The 19,391-nt window shown below is 35.3% G+C and overlaps 1 protein-coding gene across 25 annotated transcripts in view; it reads right to left on the reverse strand.

Moving 5' to 3' along the window:
* eya4 (EYA transcriptional coactivator and phosphatase 4) overlaps positions 1-19,391 on the reverse strand; it is a 93,998-nt gene that overhangs the window by 8,012 nt on the left and 66,595 nt on the right. For all 25 annotated transcript variants that reach the window (XM_015347438.2, XM_015347406.2, XM_015347445.2 and 22 more), the window contains 7 exons: positions 16,131-16,267; positions 14,958-15,041; positions 6,288-6,377; positions 4,069-4,127; positions 3,572-3,732; positions 2,856-2,970; positions 2,404-2,525 (listed from right to left, as the gene is read on the reverse strand). In XM_015347438.2, the coding sequence (XP_015202924.1) occupies positions 2,404-2,525; positions 2,856-2,970; positions 3,572-3,732; positions 4,069-4,127; positions 6,288-6,377; positions 14,958-15,041; positions 16,131-16,267 (768 nt within the window). The remainder of the gene's footprint in view (positions 1-2,403; positions 2,526-2,855; positions 2,971-3,571; positions 3,733-4,068; positions 4,128-6,287; positions 6,378-14,957; positions 15,042-16,130; positions 16,268-19,391) is intronic.

The raw sequence follows: 19,391 nt of genomic DNA on the forward strand, positions 1-19,391 counted from the left end.
TTGAAAAGAATAGAATCATTTGTGTTTATAATGCCTGTTGTGTTGGTAAATGCACATATGGGTATGTGCCTCTATTTTTGGACTACATGTTTCAAATTAAATATATTGGTTCTTAGTACGAGCTTAAACTATTTGGGGTTGTACAAAATGTTCTGTATACTGTACAATGGATGACTTCAAACCTACTGTATTCTCTACAAAGATGTGCCTGGCTTGTTAGTCTGTGATATTAATTTTCTATTTTAGGTGGTATATGGGCCAGATGTTGTTGGGCTGGAAAATTTACAAAATTAATATTAAGTGTGAATATGCTGGCAATCAACCTTTCCCATATGCCTGCTGTCCTGAACTGCTATTAACAAAACATTGTGTAATTGCATACAGGATGTAAAATACTTTGCAAAAGTATTCAGGCATTTCCTATGGTGTCCCATTTTGTGACATTGCAAAATGGTCCATAAACCTCTTATAAATTTAATATTTTCTTCAAAACATGAATACTCAAATTGAAGACTTGTAAGGGTAAGAAAAATTACAATAAATGTTACCAAAAACTACAGACCAATATTCATGTTCATGATTTTTAGGAAATCCTCTACCAACATTGCGCATCAGCTTGGTACAATTTATGCCTGTCTTTTTTGGCAGTTGCTTGGGGATTGCCTACAGTATGTACAGCAGTTTTTCAGCCTTTTCATAGATTCACCATAGATTTCATGTCAGAATTTTGACTGGGCCAGTCAAGGACATCCACTTTGTTATGTCTAAGCAGTGTAGCTTTGACCTTTTTATGACCATTTGAACTCTGGATCACTGTCCTACTGACATGTGAATTTCTGTTCCAATTTTAGGTCTGAAACAGGTCTTCCTCTAAGATTTGCCAGTTCATTGCTCCCTCTATCTTTTTGTTATTTCTGTGTAAGTCCTGACAGATGTCCAAGTCTCTGCTGATGAGAAGCAGGACTATAACAATACTGCTTAACAATAATAGGAACAGTAGGAATAGCGTTGACTGAGGGATGCTCTATGTTGGATTTGAAGCAATAATAATAATAATAATAATAATAATAATAATAATAATAATAAGAAGAAGAAGAAGAAGAAGAAGAAGAAGAAGAAGAAGAAGAAGAAGATCACTTTAATAGTCAAATACAATTTCTTGCATGAGGAAATAGTCTTTTCACATACCCCAACTTGCTCTCCATGAGACACACAAGACAGGGAGAGAAGCTTGGGGTCAGAGCACAGGGTCAGTCATTTATATGGCGCCCCAGGAGCAGTTGGGGTTAAGGGCCTTGCTCAGGGGCCCAATGGAGTAGGATTCCTCTGCCAGGCGCGGGATACAAACCGGCGCAGATCCTTAGCCACAGAGCCATTGCAACCCTAAACGCTTTGTATTTATACTAGAAAGCTACAGTTGCATTTTGTCTGACCACAAAAGTGATTGCCTCACCTACTGAAGGTGCTTTGATGCTGGATTTTCAATACAAGCCTATTTATGCTGTGTGGACAATTTTCAGTTTTGAAAGATATCCTGTTCTATACAGTGTCTGGGTGATCAACTTCACCATTCTCAAAGAGAAAGGGTCTGTGAAATGTTTTATAACCTTTTCCTGATCTGTGCCATTATACAATGTTATTCATGTATTCATGTACAGTTGTTCTGAGAGCATGTTGATCTTAATGGGTGAATCTTTGCTTGAAATTCCCTACCTGCCTGAGGGATCTTACAGAGAAAGGGGTATTTATACTGAAATCATGCTAACTACTATTAGGAAACACAGGCTTTGCAACGAATCGTGTAGCTCATTAAGGTAATTTAGTGCATGTTGATTTTTTGCATGAATTTAGATTTCCCACAGAAAACTATTTGAACACTTAAGCAATCATAACTATTCCAGTTCTCTTCCATATTATTTCTTTTTATTTTTTGCTTTAAATGCGTGGAGTACGTTGTGTATATAACAAATATTAATTTCTACTTTACCGTGTCATGATTGCAAGCTTTAAAGCAGCAAATTGTGAAAACTGTGCAACTGTCTGAATGCTTTTGCAAGCCACAGTATTTGTAAAATGTCGGCCTGGAACCATCTCCTAAGAATAAAAGGACACTAAGACAATTTGTGAGTAAAGAGAAAAATGGTCTACTTAAAACATGCCCCATGTACTTCTTTAATAATATATTTTATTACATTACTGAATCAACTAAAGAATATGTCTTGCATTAAATTGAGAGACATTTATATAGGCCAACCACATAATGACTGAACTCCAGCCAATGGTTTCATTTAAAGACATTTCTCTTCTAGGAATACGACTAGAAATCATTGTGCTGAATAACGTCAGAGAAAAACATTGTGAAGCCTAAACATAAAAACCCATAAAACAAAATAAACTTCTTACCTATTTTTGTAGCACTATAAATGTTTTCAATGGGAAACACAGCACCTAGACTATATAAAAGTACTTTTGCAAGTGCTGGTATAAGTTGCGTCGTTGTTACCAGTACGTTCACACAGTTACTTCTGGAAACAAATAAGAGATATTAATTACTTATTTTACAGAGGTGAGTCTCCCTAAAAACAGAACATTTTAATTTACCTGGCATTATTATTAATATATTCAAGGTGTTGGTCATAACCCATCTATCAGTTTAAAAAGGAGGGAAACGGAAAAACACACTATGTAATCATTTCAAGTGTTTTTTTTTACTTTATCAGGTTTTACTTTATCATACGCCTTCAAGGAAGTATTTTCCAAAGTGAAATATTTTAAGAGTTCTTTAGATATGTTTATCTTTTCAGTTTTAATCTGTCTGCGTAATTAATGTAGGCACAGTTAATTTGAGGTTTTACCTTGAGCTGATGATAGACAATGATTTAAGTGCGTTAGTCAGCCAGGAATCTGTTAGAGCTTCCACCTCAGCTCTTAACTGCAGCCATGCATCTCTTTTGGCAGGTCCAAGCAGTCCTTCAAATGTGAAAAATACAGCACGATACAAGGGAGTCATTTACAAGGCTAGCAGGCACAATGGTAACTCTCCAGCTTCAATCCTTGGAGTACATAAGAAATTGCATTACTTTAGAAGATAAGGAACCTGGTACAGTTACTGAAGAACTCAGAATAGAGAAAATATCTAATGTTTTGACATTGTGCAAACTGCATATTTGTAATACAAGTTTTTAAAATCTGGTTTTGTAATGGGTCATGACTCACACATCTGAATTGTTCATCTTAAAAATTCATACTGGATATAAATGCATACTGTATATCTGAAGGACCTCTCTGTGGCTTATCATTGCTAAAATACAAGACACAGCATTATATATAGATATGGAGTGACAATAAATGGTCCCCTGTGCTTTCCCCTAAAAGAAGAGTTGAACTCTCAGAACTATGCCCTGACCAAAGCTAGCACTGCAACTTAAAGCCAAAACCACAATACTAAGCCAGTGGCCCAAATAACAGAATATTAGGACAAAGTCAACCCCAATTAATACTGATTCTTTAAAAGGCACAGCTATGAGGATTTCATTTCTCCATTGTTGCTACAACAAACACACAGGCTTACCCCCAACATTGTTTTTGTATGTGCTATACAACTCTTTTACTCTTCGGTAGCGAAATGCCAACTTCCTCATCCAGTCCACCCCTCCTCTCACTCCTGTGGCCAGACAGAGGTTTGCACTTGTTGCAGCTGCATGGAAGCCATCAGTTGCAAAACTGTAAGTACTGTCAATAATAATGATATATTTTATTTTAATGTTGTTAGGTTTAATGTATCTATATCACTCTCTTTCCTATGAACTAAAAATTGTAATTCAAGGGAATTCTTTGCAGCTTTTAAATTGATACACTGGTATGTAAAGTACATGGGTATTTTCAAAGACATTCGTTTCATTTAGGCTATTTCCAGTAAAAATTATGTTCTTAAAGCACACAGAATACATGAACACATTTCTTTTTTATTTTTTTTTCTATTGTAATCAATAGGCTACACCTTTTATTAATGTCATAGTAGAGTAACAACAGTACATAAGCAGACATGCTACAGTAACATAGTCTTACCTTAAGTCTTGTCCATTGTCATCAGATGAAACATCATCTATGTGAACTTGATCACATTCCTACAAAAGGTACAAATTGGTGATTCCCTTATCTCACGAGCTTGGAATTTAAATTTGACTAATATCTTGTCTGAATAACTGAAATGACCTGTGACTGAACTGACTTACCCAAACACTTTGTGCTACTCTACACATGCTGGTACTGGACCAGACAGGGGCAGTAGAAGCACACCAAGACAGAGCACTGCTGCTGGCAATATGAACAGACCAAGCACAGGCAGGAACACATCTTACCAGAAATCCACTTTTCAGCTAAGCTTGCTAGTAGAGCTTAATAGATACTTGGTAGAAACTAACTTGGTAGATCTTTGAAAAAAAAGGTTTTTATATATAAAAGAATTTCACTCATTTACTTTCATATCACAAAATGAACAGCAATGACAAAATGAAATGAGTGGCAACAACAATATAGATTTTATAAAACCGTCTTTGAATGTTTCAGTCAACACACTGGAACACGAAGTGCAGTCTGGTTTGTAAACGAAGGTTTTGTTTTTGCTCCTGTATCACACTCAGCTAATCTTTAAATAAGGGCAATATTCAATATCCTTGACTGGTCATGTTTCATTTACACAGGCATGCAGTGATGAGGTATTCATGAAAAGAATGACAGCCAGGCACTGGCTATTGTTCAGAAAGCCTTGCAGAAGTATAAGTAGCAGAGAGGTACTGTACTTGGAGAGTTTCTTGGCAGAGGAACAATGATAAAGGTCTAACAATGTGTTGTACTTCAGACAGAAACAATATAAGAGAATAAAAAAAATCTTAAGAATGACAGCAGACCATCCATTAATATCACCCAGGTGCTAATATAGGGATCATATAACTTTATGTCTGTAATTTAAAACAATACAGATTTGAATGAAATAAATAATTAACAATACCTGCAATGTCAACATTACATTTCACAGAAATCAGGCTACCAAACTCACTGATGTTTAGAGCACCAGATGTATTTCTGTGAACAACCATGCCTGGTTTCAGGATCTCTAGACTAGTACCCAGTCAGTTAAGAGCCCAAATTACCACACATTGCACAATGAAAGGAAAGAGGTGTACAAATCACTCTGCAAGGTGAAACAGTAACAGCTCCAGATGCAGAAAGGTGATGTAACCAATCTGAAATTTTGAGCTACAGTAAGTAATTGAATGGCCTTAAAGTCCAAACTAATTTAATGGACTAGTGTGCAGGAATATGTTCTGTGTGCTGTGATACTTTCAGAAAATATTTCAAGTACTGTAGGTGGAAGTGCCAGTGAAGTACAGATGTGTTGGAATTCAGGGCTCCTTTTCAGCACCCAAAGAAATCAGAAAACACACTTCAAAGGAGCACTTAAAATATTGAATTGCATTGTTGAAATAAAAAAAAATATTTTCCTTTCTCAAGACATTTTCATCAGTTGAGCAAATGAATGGTGTTTTGGTAAGTAAATGATTCAAAAAGAGCACTTTAATACTGTATTTTCTTATTTAGTAGATGTGTGAAAAGAGCATATGGTTGTATTGTTGTATATTGTATGAATTATTAGAATCCGGTAAAACCGAAATATATCATTTTAACACGTCACTGAAAGATATTCTAAGCCAAGTTCAAATTAAGCAACAAATGACTTTTTGTTGACATTCCATTTCACGGAACAGAAAAATGATATGAGAAAGAACTGAATGAGCAAAAATGTATTTTTGCTGCTGAAAATTAAAACTGTGGTGAATAAACTTGTATTAAAACTATTTCTCCTATCTCTTGTGTAATTGTAAGGCGTACAGTCTATTAACACCTATTTTTGCACTTTTTTATGCACTTTAAAAATGGTGCAGTTTAAAAATCTCACTCTTTGATGCTTTATTTCGTGTGTCCAAAATGGGTGAAATGTCTCGTGGTGACTAATTATGAAATCATTTCGCTGCCACAATTCATTATTAAATATTTAATTATTATGACAGAAGGAGATATTACTAATGCGGTCTTTCGGTAATATACTGTTTCAATGCCCCTTTTGTTATTTTTAATAGAACTAGTAGTAGTAATCTAACAGGGTCACAAAGTATGTGTTTACATTTCACAGAAGGAGAAAGCATTTCAAAACTCCTGAATAACCAGGAAAACAATTAGAAATTTCTAATAGGCTGGAAAGCAAATAACAGAATCAGAGTTCCTACCTCTAAGTCATTAAAAAATAAGTGTGTGTCAGCCAGGTTGAAGATCATTTCTTCCATCCGTAAGCCAAGGGTCACAGCCATAGGAGGATCCTAAAAAATAATAATATATAAACTTATATCTTCTATTCATTTTCTGGCTGCTTCTTCCAATTCAGGGTTACAGAGCCTGCAGTATCTCAGCAAGCCATGGGTACAAGGCAGGATACACCCTGGACAGGACACCAGTCCATTGTATATAATCATATATACAGTAACTCTTACAATAACATTTTATTTCCTCAGTCATAAGGATTTTAATATTTTTAATATGTGCTTGCCTGACACATATTTCAGAACTGTCACATCCCTGCAAAGTAATTTTGTCCAATACACTGCGCTGCATGAATTAAAATCAAAATGCTTTTGCATCATAAACAAACTGAAAATATACTTTTTTTCATTCTTCTAAATAATAAACATTTTCGCATAAAGGATCAAGCTGGCATTTAGTTCCCTTTGAAACGCATAATATTTGTATCCCACAAAACAACTCAGAAACTCACCGGTGTCCCACATTTAAACATTAATTTAATAGATATACCTCTAAGCAGACTGAAGACATTATTAAGACAGAATTGCCTGAAACGTCTATGCAGGACAGATATGTATGGTACTGTATGTGCATATCATATACTGTATAGCTGTTCCATAAATCTGTGAGAAAGCATTTTGTTGTAGGATTTCTAGAAGGTGAATCAACGTGAACACTTTGTAATGAGCTACAGCTTACATGTTTTAAATAATACAATGATAACTGTAAGCATCAACAGCTTTTCCAGTATGACACTACTTTGAAAACTCAAGATAACATTTCAAAACAGGAAAATCAATGTCAGCTACACGTCTGTTCAATACTTATATAAATGTTTTACTGAAGCTGTTAAAACCCTTATTTCCACTGTATTCTAATGAAACTTTGCTCTGGCAATAGTGTACAAAGTCTAAAAGCCCAGAGTATTTGTGCGCATATGTAAATAGATAAAATCTGTAAAGAAAAAGGAAATCTGTTAATGAGTTTGTCAGAAACAAAGTTTGCCTTTTCTTGTTTTTGATGTGAGAATAAATATGCATTACACTACACTACACTACACATACACTAATCTAAATATTTTTTTTAAATGCTATTTTCAACCATGCTTAAACAACAGTACAATATTTTACATAAAATTATATAGACTACTATATTATGTGTTAGGTTATTTGTACATTTTTATGAATTAGTCATAAAACCTGCCATTATAGATTATTGTAATGAATTTGAAGTATGTCCTGTACTACACTTTAAGTTTAAGCAAATAATTGACTCGAATCGAATAAAAAGCACACTGTAGAACCAGTCTATAATATAGACAATGTAAAACATAGACAGGTAATATTTTGGCAGCGGCAGTGTTTTATATTTGTCATATCATGCAGTATATGACATGGACATTTCATGGACATGAAGACCAGAGACCAGAATTCCTTCTTTAGTGAATGCTTTACTAAAAAACTGTGATTAAACTGTCAAATACACAAATTGTAATGCTGCAGTAAGAAATTGCAATTAAACTGCCACAAGTCTTAATGTTGTACTAAGAAACTGTAATTAAATTGTCACATTAAAGTTGTTAAAAAGCTACTGTCACCTCCGACAAATCAAGCATCCTGCTATGGCTCATGCATACGTATCAGTATTGTGTGCTCTGACAGCATGTTTAAGACAAGCTCAAATAAAACAGCTTTGCACTGAATATCCAAACCTGCACAAGATCATTTTGAAAAGAAAATGTAAAACTCCAGAGACAGCTGCAGACGGCCAGTTAAATAGGTTAAAATATTAAATTACAAGTATGGTGTTTTAGCACCAATCCCTTTCTTAATGGAAATCCATTTATTATACCTAATGCAGACATTTAACTCAAACAATATTGCCAATGGTAGCACTGGTATGTACCAATAATCTAAGCAGATGATGACAGACAGCTCACACATGTCCTGTCACATCAACAAACCCTTATTTAAGGGTTCAGCATTTCAGAAAATTCTGCATGCCAACTGGTGCTCAGCTGCAAAAACCATCATCTGCGATAGGTCACAACAGGTCAGATGCCTCGCCTCATGATTTGCTGCAATAGTCAGAGACCCAGAATAGAAAAGCTCTATTGCCTTTCTGGTGTTCTGAGGCTTCAAGCAAGTTTTCAAACAAATGGGTTTATGTTTAAGTCACTTTCAATTTCTTTTTCGGGAACAGCATTTAAAAACACAACAAAAGCTATAAGTTCCAACACATTTTTATGGTGTTCTTCCCTTAGGATTTATTTGTCAAGTCATTCTAGAAGACTCTGTTATATATGTGTGGGCAATTCATTTAGTGATATGGTTTATTGCTGATTATTAATTTGATTGAGAGTAAAGAGTATAAAATAAGGATGAGTATAAAAGATATAGTCAGAAATAAAATCCTATAATTTTCTTTACATCCCTGTATAATGCATTTATTTGCATGGATAGTCATTATGAGTAATATATTTGAAAAAATAATGTAAAGACATTTAACACAGAAAAAAATTGTATATATATTATGAAAAATATAAGAGTATATACAGTATCTTTTTAAGATTTCAGATCAAACTTCAGATGTAAAAACATTATTTTAAAATAAAACTTAGCCCTTGTATGCAAGGCTTTGATCAATGTAAAACTGTGCTCTTTAAAGCCCGAAGTCCACATTTTGTCTTGTGCCAAGTGAAAAGTTGTGAAAAGCTCAAACTAATGGATTTTAAGTGAAACTAATATTGCATGACTTGTCTTATAACAGCATTTGCTCCATTTATGGCTGTTATAATTAATTGAGTTAATTAAGCTTCTTCTATCTTCTTAAGAGTTCTTCTTTTGCACATCATTTACTTACGCATGTTTTCATATCATCTTATGACTAATGAAGCACATGAAATTTCTAAGTGTGCAAAACGTGAACAGCCCAGATTAAAATAATTTGGGAGTACATACCAAAGAAACCTATTAGAACTTGATGGTGGTGGTCACCATAGCGATGGCATAAATAGACTAGAAGAGCTCACCCATGCTGTGAATAGAAACAGCTGTCACTATATTTCTTAAGGGCAGAAAGAGGGAAACAAGTGAAGGTGTGAAAAGAAACAGGACCCGGGATTACGTTTTTAAAAGTTAGGTTTTAGTTCCACACAGCACATTATACACAAGTATAAGTGTATGAAGGTGCTACACCTTCACTTTCTCCTGGCTTACAACTCCAACACAGTGAATAAACAATAAACACATGGGTAAACTTGGTTAGGTTGTTAAAAAAATGAAAATTACTTGCTGGATTTGGAAATATATTAAAGTGGATGTGGACGTTTAAAAAACAATCATGCTAAATAAGGCAAAATTAATTTTCAATGCTGAATTTTTCAAACTGGCTGAAACAAGAGACTAAATGGGTCCGGTTGTGAATTAAAAATGAAAGCAGTCTGCACTTTTTCTGAAAATGTGTTTTTGTCAGATGAACAAAACACTACAGTAACAAGAAAAAAATTCTAACTTGTTGTGTCATATTGCTCCTTTTGACCTATATTAACAACTAAGAAGAGGGTGGTGATATCGTTTTCTTGGACTCTTGGACATACTTTGCTTTGCAAGTTTATTGTCTTGGCTGATCCTGTACTTTCCTTAACAGAAAATGTGAGTTGTTCATGTTTTCAAGTGTGACAAGCTGACACCCCTGATGAGCTCATCTGCCATTTTAAGCACTTTTTTAATCCAGTGTGTAGCAATGAAGTCACTAAGCTACCCCAGTAGCAGTCAAATGCCAAAAATGAATTAACTATCAGTACTAGGGGGCGATGAGTTCATCAATAATCACCGTAGGAGGAACGTGCCGTTAAAATGCATGTTTGACCTGAATCTAAACTCCATCTGTAATCCGCAAGCTGTTTATTCCTGGTAATAGGTCGCAGCAACATAGAGCTTATGCCACAAGCACAGGCTGCAAGACCTACTCTAGACGGATTTCCAGTATTGACCTTTTTCAGTCACCTTTTCTTCCACAAAATCTTGTTTTTATTTATGTTAAAATATATTTCACAGTTTAGGTTAATGTGTCAAAAGGCCTGAAAGCTGTACACATACATGAACTGTTTATATGTACTGCTTGTCTGTTCATAGACCACAGCGTGAAAAGACACCCTGCAAAAATATAACTTGATGAAACCGACAGTTGGCAATTTCAAATGTGAAAAACAGTAACAATCTTTATTAATAAACTGGCAGCTTTTATCTGTGGCACTATTCACCTCTGACAAGAACAGGTAATGTGAATTATGTAAAAGTAAAACCATGTAACTACCAAAAATGTCCTTGATTCCAGACAGAGTTGACCGAGGTCCAGTGTTCACCAAATCTAACACCAGAGGCCTGCTCATATGTCTGTGGAAGTTTATACAGACAAAGTATCCAGTACTGGTGGTCACATTATAATGAAAATGTTTATAATAACCTTTGGGTCAAGTGCAAGATTTAGATAAGAGGATTACAACAGATTCCTGTTTTAATAGATATTGTGAAAGAAGTTCCCAAGACACAGTCTCTAGTAGCCCTATGAATCAGAAGCCAAATTACCATGACCTAGTGTACTTTTATAATATTTTTAATGATCTTCTGTTGAAATTAATCATGACATTTTTTAGGCTATGAGCAATTACGAGAATGAGATATTTCCTTCTCCCATTTCATAATGTTCATTATTTTGCTTAGGATGTAATACCATGTCAGCTAAAAATAAACTGGCAAAGGCATGAACATTTTTAGCTTAGTATGTAAGGAACGTTTTCTAAGCATAGTTCCACTATGCAGAAAATTAGTACAAATATAAATCAACAAATAAATATGTAGTGTTCCTAGTAACCAGGCAAGAGCTATCTTGTTTCTGCAGTACTGTACTGTACACCTGGCATGATTACAGACCAGCAAGTTGACAGGCAAAGTGTAATACTTCCAAACTCATAAACCAGGAGTGGAAAACAAATTTAAAAAAAATCTAAGCTCAAGTCCTAACTGTAGGTATATCTGCTTAGGCAAACATCAATGACAAAAACAATCATTTAGCTGAATGGCATTAACCTGTGAATCGGATGCAGTACTTAACACCTGTAAATATGACCACTGAGTTTTACAAATCACATATTTTGGCCAAACTACAACATAAAATAAAATAAAGCATTTAAAGAAAACAGTGCAAAGTAAAATGCCAATTAGAACTTCAGCATTAAAATCCCAGGACAGTCAATATCAACTTGATTTCTTTTCCTGAAATAACAATAATTTGCACATGTTCCCATTTGGTGATATTTTTGCACAAACGTAAATGAAGTGAAATTATAGAAGTGTTAGAAATATACATCTTATCAATGTCTGAAGCTTCCAAATGTCCCCTTTCTGTCTTTCTAATGTCTTTTGTAGAATAAAATTCAGCTAAGGTCAACAGAGATAAATAAAACAAAAGTTAAAATAAAGTAAGAATATTTCCCACAAGTAAGATACCACATTGTACAGAACACAGCTTTACTGAATGAAAATAATAAAATTATAAAGATACAGATTTTATTTTTGAAACAATTTTCTGAGTAAAATTTTTTTCTTCCCTATTGTTTACAATAAAACCAGTTGGTAAAGAATTAAGATCCCAGGTGACAATTATTATCAAATATTGAGTTTCACCCTCTTTCATTTCTCTGAATGTTTTCAGACTTCCTAACTACAACAGTAACCTGTCTGTTGCTACAGTATGTATAATAACAAACAAAATAACAATATACTATAGTTTAGTAAGAGGGTGAACTGTAGTGTATTGTAACAAATGTTACAATGAGCAATTTTAGCATCAGAAGCTAGATACATTCCTTTTAAAGTATTTTATGTTAAAAAGTACATCAATATTCAAAACTCTTTTGAGAAAAGCTCAAATGGTGAAGGTGTGGTTGAGTTCTAAGATCAGGGGTTCAAGACTGGGTCACTCTCCTCCAGTCAGCACTGAATCTCCAGTAGGGGTCTCTGGTGCTGGAGTCGTGTTAAAAGAGAAGTGTCTCAAAGGTGTGCAGGTCAGGGGAGTGTGCCTTCACTTCCTCAGTCTCCTCTGTGCTTGGTCTCAGGTCTCACACTTCCAAATCAGCAAATTATCCACAAAGACAATTGGTAATTCTATTTGTTTTTAAAAAAGGTCATTTCCAAATGTTTCAGAATAGGTGAGAGATTACAAAACATTTCTAGAATGTAAATGTACAATTAATAAGTGATTAAACATTTAAAAAAAAGAATGAACGTGGAGAGTTAAGCTGTTAGAGAGGATAAAGCTGTTAGCTGCACTTACGGTAGCAATACCATACTATACATCGACGCAGTCTATACCACCTTTTCATAGAAATTCTACCTTCTTTAAAATCGTATGTCATTTCTGCTGAAATTATTTTCATCATTGTGTAGCAAAAATGAGATTTAAATAGGATGTAATGAGTTTATCTATTAATTACATGAATTAAAATTGTGATTCATTTTAAAATGAATAGTTAGCCTCCCATTAGTAAAGCACTATGACCATAAATCTGATAGAAATCCTTATGCCTTTTAGTAATTTATTTTTTTATCTAAGAAGTCTGTCCAGAAACAGCTTATGTGCTACAGTGCATACAACAACAACAACAACTTTGAAATAAAGCCTAAATAAACCTTTTCTCCAAAACAAGAACATAAGAGAAGTTATAAACAGTTTGGTTCATTTGCTCGTTTGGTTGCTAGTAGTTTAATGATCCAAAAATTCCATCAATACATTTCTTTAGGGTTCCCACGGAGTCACCTTCAACCACATGACTAAGGAATTGATTTCAGACTTCCACAATCCTCTGTCTAAAGAAAAGCCTCCTGTTTTCTGTCTTTGATGCTCGTAAACTTAGTTTTCTCTTGGGTCCTTGCATTGCCTCTGATCTTGAAGTCCCCTGAGTCGACTTGGTCGATGCCTTTCAGGATTTTGAATAGCTCAATCAAGCCGCCATATAATCTTCTTCTTTTTCCAGGCTAAAAAAAATTGGTTTGCTTAGTCTATGACAATCCCTTCAGACCAGGAATCAGTACAGTCACTTTCCTCGGTGCTGCAGCCCTGCATTTTTAATGACCACAGAGAGTCAAGACCTCGGTTTTATGTCTCATCCAAAGGACGGTGCTTTTTTACAATATAGTGTCCCTGTCATTATACTGGGAATTAGTAACCCAGAATTCATTGTGAGCACCCCCTACTGGCCCACTAACACCTTTTCCTGCGGCAACCTTAGTTTTCCCCAGGAGGTTGTCGATCCAGGTACTGGCCAAGCTTACACCTGCGGAGTTTCAATGAGTTACCAGTTGTGAATTGCAGGGTGATATAGCTGCTGGCTATAGCTACTATATATCTATCGAAGGCAATGGTTTGAATCTCACACCTTACAGTACATCCTCACAGCTCCTTTGTAGTACCTCAAGAGCAGCAATATCTTTCTGGTAGTACGGAAACCAAAAGTGAACACAACATTCCAAATATGGTCTAATAAAATAAACCTTTTCCTAGATAAAGATGTTGGCTCATCACATAATAATGACTCATGCATATTATCATTTTAACATGACTGACTTAATTTAAATTCTACCTCACATCCAAGCATCTGACTGATCTTATTATTGAATCGCTGCATCTCTGTGTAGTTAAAAAAAAGTAAGAACTTAAGCTCTTCGATCTTTCTCATACTCTATATTGCCTTGGCATAAAGGAAATTGCACACTACTCCTTCCCCAAAATTTGTGTGTGCCAAAGGTAAATAAACAAATAATCCTGTTGCAGAATTCTCACACTAGACAAAAGAGAAACACAAACTCTGTTTTTCACCGATGGTCAAGAAAGGCCAGCACAAAAGCAAGCTCCCGTGTGTTCAGGTCTGAGTAGCATTTAATCCACATCTAATTAGCACACCCTTACTAATCATTAAGACTTGTTATAGTTTGAAAGAAGCCATTCAGTTTTTGTTTGCTGAAGAAATTATTACCAGAACAAACATGGAAAAAAAAACACTGAGATAGAAGGTCAGGGTCATGCTCATTCAGCAGATTCCCCAAGTGTACATATATTATTCCTACGGGGTTTAAAGTTATTTCAGAAAAACTGTTCCAGAGAAATAAGCACTTCACTCTGTGTTGCCAGCACACATGGACAATCCTTCCACGCAGCGAACTGGAGGGTTTAGAATCCAAATAAATAAAAGAACTCTGGTAGTCATAAGTGAAAATAACTTTGTCTGCTTGATTTATTTAGTGTCTTGGTTTTGAGGTAGTTTATAACATCGAAGCACAGCCATGACCTGTCATTAATCTTTCAAGGCTGTCAACTCAAAGTAGTCTCTTTCAACTTGGAAAAAAGGAATATAATGTCACAAACTTGGCTGCCATATGCTTTGCTTGCTGCCAGAAATACGTCACAACTGTGTAAAAGCACGTCGACACTGAAAAATGTAAGGCTTTTGAAAAAAAAAAGATACTAGCCATTTTTGTCCGAGAATGATTCATGAGTCACAGAAAAAAAGACATAAAGTGATATAAGACTACCATTCTTACCTTACCATACTTCTGTGCATAAGATCCAGTAAGAAGTGAATGAAATATGATGATAGTTTCATCTAAATCCCACACAAACACTCGCTAAAAAAAAAAGAAAGGAGAAACAGATTAATAATTGTTGTCACTACAAATGTTAAACTTCAGAAAAGGAATCTTCAGCAATAAAAGAAGAAAATGACGAAGGTTACATAAAAAACACTTTACTCTGTCTTGCTCATTTACCTAGTGGAAGCTAATTAAATCAATTCAGAGACGATTAGTTAGTGTGTGCTATATTACCAACACAAATGGAAGCATTACATACTTATATAAATATAAGTAATCATTAATTGTATTATAAACATGATCTGTATTTCAGAAGGAAAACTCTACAAGCTTAGAGGAATGTCCTAAACTCATGAAGTGAACCAAAGCGTGAAGTGAAAAAGGCAGAAGTACTTATAGATGCTTTTACATAGTTTCAAGCCATTGATGGATGTTTTAGTCTTTTAACAAAAGCCCTTTTTAGGTTTATTTTTTAGGGGGACTCTGAAAAGCCCCCGCCAGCGGGTCGGCATACTTCAAGGAGTTATCCATGAACCTGATTGCCTCTGCTCTCAGGGCTGCCTAAAAAGTTACTCAGTCACCCAGAGACAGTGTGCCAGATTTCTATAATCAGACGTGGAGTCTGCTAAAAGTCTCAGACTACAAAAGACAAATAGCCAGAATACCCTAAGTACTCCAGTGTGAAAGAACAATAGGACAAATTCCCCCACCACACCACTTGACTTGACAGCGAGTAAAACAGCAGCCACTTTGATTGCAAGATCTGTTTGCAAAACCATATAATAGGGAAACCTTACTGTAAATAATGGTGAGCATGAGAAATGGTCAATTTCAGCTCTCAGGATATGGAAGGTGTGAAGGAAGAATACATTTCTTAGCAAATGACTTCAACACCAGTCAAAGGGGAACGTGGGGAAATCAAGACCTCAAGAATGACTCCAGACGCACTTATTCAATTTCATGTACTGGGCGTACGTGTCTACTGTATGTGTGCTTACACATTCTTTGTCAATAAAGACTTCTGTTTTGAAAATACATCTACAAAATCCTATCATCAAAACCTTTATGCGTTGATTGGATGAGATTAATGTTGAATGAATCTTGTTATTTTCAGAGTAAATTCACCTCCAAATCGCTGTCAGGTGGGGGTGATGGATTGTTCTTCCTACCCCTTCCTCGTGCCTTTGACCCCGAGCTCCTGCACGTTCTGTCGTCCAGGTCTTTGATTGGTGTTGAGGGGCTCTGTACTGTATCAAAATCCCCTGTGACACAAGTCGTTCAGAAGACAAAAACAAACTATGTTGCAAATTGTTCTGAAAAACTATGGAGAGCGACCTTAATTGACAAACTCAAAAACATGAAAAAACATGAATACAAATGCTCGAATTCATTATGTTTGCACCATATCAGAATCTTCTGTTGGAATACATAGAGAATGAGCTAGGATCCCCCATGTTTGATAAATTAAGACATCCTTATAAAAAATGAGGAAATGTTAAGTCTGCATGTACAGTACTCCATGAACATTGCTTTTCTTGAACCTGTCCAATTTTAAAGACATATCACCACACTGCACCATTTTAATACTGTTATGAAAGCTTAATGAGGGATCACCAAGTTACATAAATGTTTTTTACAAAGGATTATGACCTAATTGTTTGCTGTGTACACTATGTCAGTACAACTAAAAAGAAAATGATTTATTGAATCACTTTCAATAAATAGACATTAATGCTGAAGCTCAGAAAACTGTAACTAGAGGAGGATGAAAACAGGAAACCAAATTGTAATATACTTTAGAAAATGTATTTGGGATCCCCATGGCCCAGTGACCCCTCTCTTTTAAACTTCACTGTGCCTTTACTGTTGACCCATTCTTGACTACATCAAGATAACATTTCTACACTTTTTACACCAGTTACTCTTCTACTGATTTTTTTTTTTAATTTTCCTGTGCTCTCTTGGTCAACTTCCGAACCCCTTCGATATGTTTAACAGCAATTTGCGCAGCCGGGTAACTGGAAACAGACTGCAGTTCTTTAGATCACATGTTGTTATGTCTCAATCAGGAAAAATGGCTGAGCCGTAGAGTGGAAAAAGAACTAAAGTGTCTGTGATTGGAAAAGAATGATAAGCTTCCTTAATCAGAATTCTGAAAGCCTGCCAAGGAAAACTGGAAAAAAAAGAACTATTACATCCAGGAATGTTCCAGTTCCTGTGTAAGACTTTGATACTAGACTTGAAATACCTCCAATCACAGGTCTCCAACTTAACATAAATAAAGGATATTGAAAAAAGCGGCAACTTGAGGGGTGATGGGGATTGAGGGGGCAGGTGGGAGCTGTGGTGATCCGTGGCTCTGGGCTTCGGGAGTTGTGAAGGATTTTCATTCATAAAAATTGTTCTGTATTTTTTGGACATTCTTTAAATAAGTAAATTACAAAAATCTGGGTAGATGTGTGTTCCAAATGTTCCAATCAGAATGAACCATACTCTAATTCATTTCACATTAAAATGTCTTAGGATTAGTTAGGATAAACCCAAAAATACATTTTACTGTAACTAAGACAAAAACAAATGTCTATGTATCTTTTAAGACAAATTATCCATATATAGTGTTTTTGTACATATCCCAAAAAATTATAAGAGCTCAGACATGACTATATGAAATTCTATGATTCTGACTTTTTTATATGTCTGCATCTTAGTTGTTCTTGTTTTGTTTCAGCAGTAATGAAAGATTTTAGGTCCTTGAGTAATTGTAAAATATAAACTCTTCTGAACTCTGAACATAAAAGCTCTATATTCTGACAAATTCCTATTACAAGAAATTGTATATGGCCAATAAAGTGATCTTATCTTATATATATTTACTAGTATCTAAACCTCATATATTTGCATGGTTACATTTTAAAAAGGCTACTGATTTAGTTTCACAATATTCTGATATTCAATGTATTACCAATCACACATCACTTTGCACCATCTTGTCTCTATCTATTGATTGCTCTCCCAGATCAGTCTGTTTTATACTTATACTTGATATGGACTGAAGGGTACAGCAATTATTAAAGCATATATTTTGAAAGCGATTCATTTATTTTTCTTAGCCCAAAGTCATGTCCAGTCAGGAATATCCCTAACATGATGCATTCCACTCCACTGGCTCTGGAAAAGTGAAATATGCAATTTTAATATTGCATCACCGTGAAAGCATGAAAAATAGTTTTTGTTTCTTGTTACAAGAGTGGGGCTTACTGTATACTTAAATGACTGTAACATGTTTATATAAAACTCCTTTCACAACAACTTAACCAAATCAGTGTATCCAGCACACGCACAGGAACAGCAAGAAAACTTTAGAACAGCCAGAATCTTTAAAACATTCTGTTTACCTTTGCTTCTTCTGTAAATGGTCAGAATACGAGAAACAGATGTAAACATGTAAACAGATGTAAACATCTGTTTGTGGACATATGCAAAATCATCCAGAAAACTGTCAATGGTGCTAAAAGCCTGGCTGTCAACAGTAGACAGTGAGTACCAAACAGACCTGTGTGATCCCAGAATACCAAGGGAGGCACTACACATTAAGACCCCAACCCACAGATGGCCTGTATGCCACTTCAGCAAAATCCACCAGCTTAGATGAAACCTGGTGGCTTCAAATGAATGAATATTCAGACATATTTCTCTGTCTCCAAGCTCTGTGAGGTCATCCTGTAAGGGGTTATGGTGAAATCGGTCTACAAAAGTATACTGATAAAAGTGCAGTCAAGAAAGACAAAAGAAAAGTAAGTGAAAAGATTTTTAAAATACAGTTTTCAAATGCACCTCAGTGAAACACTTAAAAAAACTGACCAAATTGACTGTGCACCTCTGCTAAATATTATGTGATATTATATAACATGGATGACACAGTGGTGCAGTGGTTAGAGCCCTGGGTTCAATTTCTGACCCAGGATAATACCTCTGTGGTGTTTGTATAGGTTTTTGCTTGGTGCTCCAGTTTCCTCCCGCAGTCCAAAGACATACTGGCTTATAGGAAAACTGGCCCTGGTGAGAATGTGTGTGTTTCTCCATGTGTCTGCCCTGTGATGGACTCCAAGCTTGATTCTAAATTGGATAAAGCAATGAGAAAATGGTCGTATTGCATATCATTTCAACACAGTTAGGAACTATATTGTAAACTTCTATTTTGTTTACGTACCACAACACCTTCTGCTCTTTTTATCCTCACTAACGTCCAGGCCCTTTAATATACATTATATCCTGTTACATGTGCCTCACTATCTTTTACTGAAGCCAAAAATGAAGGTGTTGCTAAATTTGAAAAGCAAAGTTGATGATGGAAAGCGTAGCTGCACCATGGGTTGAAGACAGGAA

This window comes from Lepisosteus oculatus, chromosome 2, assembly GCF_040954835.1.
Source record: "Lepisosteus oculatus isolate fLepOcu1 chromosome 2, fLepOcu1.hap2, whole genome shotgun sequence".
In the NCBI taxonomy this organism is placed as follows: Eukaryota; Metazoa; Chordata; class Actinopteri; order Semionotiformes; family Lepisosteidae; genus Lepisosteus; species Lepisosteus oculatus.